Raw genomic sequence first — 4,505 nt, forward strand, 5'->3', positions numbered from 1 at the left:
GCGTCCGTTTTAACATCCATTTTCGTAAATGAATTCGCCGCACATATGGTTTCGCGGCGATAAAGAACGTTAAGAAAAAGTTACCGATGATAGAAATAATAAAATGAAATGAGAAAAAACATGGCCGCAGCTCTTTTTGTTTATTTGCTGATGGCATTTAACAATTTGCATGCGCATGTGCATAGATTTATTTTATTTTATAATTTTAAACAAATATAAGTAAATTAAATACATGCGCTATGCAAGACCTTTAGAAGCTTCCTCTTTATTATGGAAATTGTAAAGTTCTAATTTATGGATGAAACTACCCTTTTTATATCAACCAAATGTACATTTATAATCAAAAAATAATTTACATCAATTTGTACAAATGTACTCTTGCGATTTTCCTCCTAACATGTGTATGTTTCTACATCCATGCAAACATACGTACATACGTACATATGTACATATACGCATATGCCACTAAAATACAACAATAACAAATTCATTCATAAACGCATGCGCATATTCTTCAAGGTCAAACTCATTCATTCATAAATTCAATGACCATACTTCTCCCCGCAAACTCATCGCCCACAAGCGCAACTTCTGCGCGAGGGCCACAAAAATTCTAAAATGTAAAATTGAAGAAATCACAGCCAGTCAAATGAAAAGTTGCAACTCAGCAGTAAAATTTGAGGACTTTTGCAAAAATAACTTATCTCGAGTTAAGACATTTATTCTGTAAACTTCTAAATCGCAGTGGTTTTCCAACTTTTAAATTATTAATTAGTTGTTTAAGATTTTATTTTAATAAAAAACAAAATAAACATCAATTTTTTGCACAAATGACCCATGATATTTTGTTGTAAACCCAAAACTTCTAAAATCACATACATAAGTGGTTTTACAACAAATGTAATTTGGCAACATGGTTGCATTCACCAGCTTCGGTCATCAATTTTAAAATTTTTGTAAACCGATCGCTTACGATTTGTTTACAGTTGACTCTTGATACTACGAGCAACATGTATACGAATTCAAAAAATTTAATTATTTTGCATTATTGATAATTGCGAAGCTACGAAGCTACGAAGCATGTATAAGTGAGTGTATACATACAGACCAATTCTGCGTTGGTAACACAAATTTTGTTTACTATCATCAAAAGCGACAAACACAAAAAATCGTACATTAAGGTCGGTGTTATGCAGAAATTTTGTTTGGCAAACTGCGTGCAATTGTTGTTGCAGCAAACTCGGAGAGAGCGAGTTTGGCGACTCTCACAGCAAACTAATTTTGTTTGGTCAAACTGCAGCAAATTCGGTGTTGTCATATACAAAAATTTTAAATTTTGCGCGTTATGTACATCTGAAATTCTCATTTCGTGTTGGCAATAGCCATGAAAACCATAATGAACGTGCAACCCTGTGCCAAACTCGACATAACCACCTCCGAGCAAACTAAGCAGCCGCCATTTAATTTGGCAAACAAAAGTTTGTCTGCATAACACCGACCTAACAAGCCCATTCTGCGTTGGTAATCAGATTTTTTAACGGATAATAAAGCTCCTCTCTTTTATAAACTCTTTTCACATTCTGCGCACTTTTGTAACCAGTAAAATTTGTTACCATCTCATAAGCAGGGGAAAAAATATTGCCCCATGAAAAATGCAACAACATAATTTCTACAAAACTTCATAGCTGGAATGCTGAATACATTGAAACGTTACCAAGGTACCTTGAATTGCGGTTACAAGAAGTGCTAACAATGTTTGGTAACAAAATTTGCTGGTTACAAAATATCCGGCAACAAGCAGAATAGAGGTACAGATATTCAAGTTAGGAGTAGCCTACTGTAAACATACATATGTATGCGCGTAAATATGTCAGGACGCGGCATTTCGCAGGAATTTAAGAATTTGTCAAGATAAAGATGGCGGAGGACGTGGGAAAGACGGACACAACTTATGTTTCACATTTACGCGTTTGTTTTGGCGGATGATGTAAGAAAGACGGAGACAACTTATGTTTCACATTTATGCGTTTATTTTTTGCATGCATATAAACAAAAAATTTGAAACCATTTATTCTTGCCCGATAATAACAAAATGTATGCATACTCAAGTATAAATGCATAGATTTAAATTAAACTTATGCCGTCTGTATATAATAAACATTGGTTTTGTAATAAAGCCGCCGTATACACACTTTATCCATCAAATCTCCCAACACACCATCTTTTTGCACACTTTAAATATGTAAATTTCCAGATGAAAACAAAACATAAGTACACTCATATATAAATGCATAGATTTCTTATTAAACTAATGCATTTTTATATAAAAGTACACTGGTTTTGTTTAAAATAATGAACACTTTTTATCCACAGACGCCAACAATCGACACTTGTTGACGAACACTTTGCACTCACAAACACTTTTTATTATTAATAAGGACACTTTCACAAACAGGCACGTCAGTATCTTACACATTCACTGAATATTTTATATTTTGCACCTCCATTTATGTATTTTCTAAATTAAAATAAATTTTTCAATCACTTGTGCAAAATAATCACCGACATTCACATTTGCCGCTTTTCTTCTGTTTTGTTTGCTTTTTCCGCATTCGTGGCGAAAATCAAAAATCTGCCGCGGACAGAGTTAAAAGGGAGACGAACTCCTCATCTCAACCTTTCAGATACGGTCAAAATCGTCCCGGCACATTTTCAAAGTAACGAGTTGTCGCTTCTTATACATTTACGTTCTTTGTACATTTACGTTCTTTGCGTGAGGGCATTAAAATTCCGACTTTACTTTTCCACATGCATTTTTGGATTACTCCAATGTACATACGTAGATAGATGTATATATTTTTGGCTTAATAAACCATGGTGCAATAATAAAAGGATTGCTCAGAAAAGAGTTTTCTCGCTCCCTCTTGACAAAATTGGCTGCCTTAGCATGTGAATGAGAGTGTGTGTGCAATCTTTTGTAAGGGAGTTAAGAGAGTGTCAAAACTCGAATGTCACTAGTGAGCAAAGCTTTAATTATTGAATCATGTTAATAAATATTTTTCTTTTTGTGATCTTTTATTTGATTTTGCTTGTTTATAAATATCAGCAACTCGTTTCACAGTTTGTGTATAATACCGTCTCTAAGGCGTAACTGTTTAATTCAACAATTGACAGTATTTCCGCAACAGTTGAGGTAAACAGTTGCGTCTTAAAAACTTGCCCATTGTGCCGTCTCACCATGTCAAAAGCATCCTGCGGCGCAGAAAAGATTTTCTATCTGGCGGGGCCTTTACTATCTGGGCGATAATAAAGAACAGCTAATTTGGATTTACATGCGCAACAACTTGAAAGGGGCGTCTTGCAAGCGAGATAGAGTTTTGTTGACTGGGCATTTGACAGCACACTTTTTTCACACATTTCGAGTTTTTCAGGCCAAATATGCATCGTCACGCAAGGGAGATTTGCCAGCACGTGAAGACCGCCGGTAATGGACGCAACTTCGAATACCTTGCCGGCTTTCGCCTCCCAGTGCCCATTCTGACCGAACTATAATTTCGGTTTATAACGCTCTAACACTTTTAACAGCTCTGCTTTTCTTTTTGCCTACGTTTTGCACGAATTTCGCTCAGCTGATGCATGATAAAAACAAAAATGCCGGAAGAAAGTTTAGGGCCGCATATAAAATTGCAAAAAATTGGAGATGCCAAGCAGCAAACAGAAAATGAATCCGGAATCGAAACAAAACCGCGAGGACCTGGAGAAACGCCTGCAACCCCACTGAGTAAGAATCAATTGAAGAAACAGAAAAGATTGGAAAAATACGAAGAGCTAAAAAAAGTCCGACGCCTGAAAGAGCGTGAAAGGCAGAAACAAAAGCGTCTTGAAGCACATGCTCAAGGATTACCAGCACGTGTTGGACCGTCACGAAAAGAGTTAAAGAAACGTCAACTTCAGTGCACTGAGCAGCAGACGGGTAAGCTTTGTGTTGCTATAGATTTGGACTACGACGATTTGATGCTTGATCGCGACGTGTCGAAATGTATCAAACAGTGCCTACGCATTTATACGATTAACCGTCGTTCCAAATGTCCAGGTCATCTGCATATCACCGGCATCAAAACTGACGGACGAATTCATAGTAGCCTTAAACGAAATGATGGTTGGGAGAATTGGCATTTAAAATACCATTTCGACCAAACGCACAATGATGTCTTCCCAAAGCAGAAGATAGTGTATCTCACTTGTGAGTCTGACACTGTGCTAGATCGTATTGAAGGGGATTTTGTATATGTGATTGGAGGTTTGGTTGATCATAATCATCATAAGGGCCTGTGCCATAAAAGAGCGACTGAAATCGGACTGCGTACCGCGCGATTACCGCTGAGCGAACACGTTAATATGAAAACACGTGCGGTGCTAAGCACATTTCATGGTATATAATTTAAATTCTAGATATTACATGATATAGATTCATTTAAATTTATCTCATACAAATATATATTTTA

At 36.4% G+C, this 4,505-nt stretch overlaps 1 protein-coding gene across 2 annotated transcripts in view; it reads left to right on the forward strand.

Annotated features, from left to right (window-relative positions):
* The first annotated feature begins 3,148 nt into the window (after positions 1-3,148).
* Positions 3,149-4,505, forward strand: part of LOC118733208 (tRNA methyltransferase 10 homolog A) — a 4,875-nt gene continuing 3,518 nt past the window's right edge. Inside the window, exons 1-2 of one of the 2 annotated variants that reach the window (XM_036462513.1) lie at positions 3,149-3,973; positions 4,094-4,432. In XM_036462513.1, coding sequence (XP_036318406.1) covers positions 3,637-3,973; positions 4,094-4,432 — 676 coding nt within the window. In that variant the 5' untranslated portion in view covers positions 3,149-3,636. Of the gene's footprint in view, positions 4,433-4,505 lie in introns of both variants that reach the window. The other variant, XM_036462511.1, reaches the window with a different exon arrangement.

This window comes from Rhagoletis pomonella, unplaced genomic scaffold, assembly GCF_013731165.1.
Source record: "Rhagoletis pomonella isolate Grant_MI unplaced genomic scaffold, Rhpom_1.0 Rhpom_scaffold_00002, whole genome shotgun sequence".
NCBI classification, from domain to species: Eukaryota; Metazoa; Arthropoda; class Insecta; order Diptera; family Tephritidae; genus Rhagoletis; species Rhagoletis pomonella.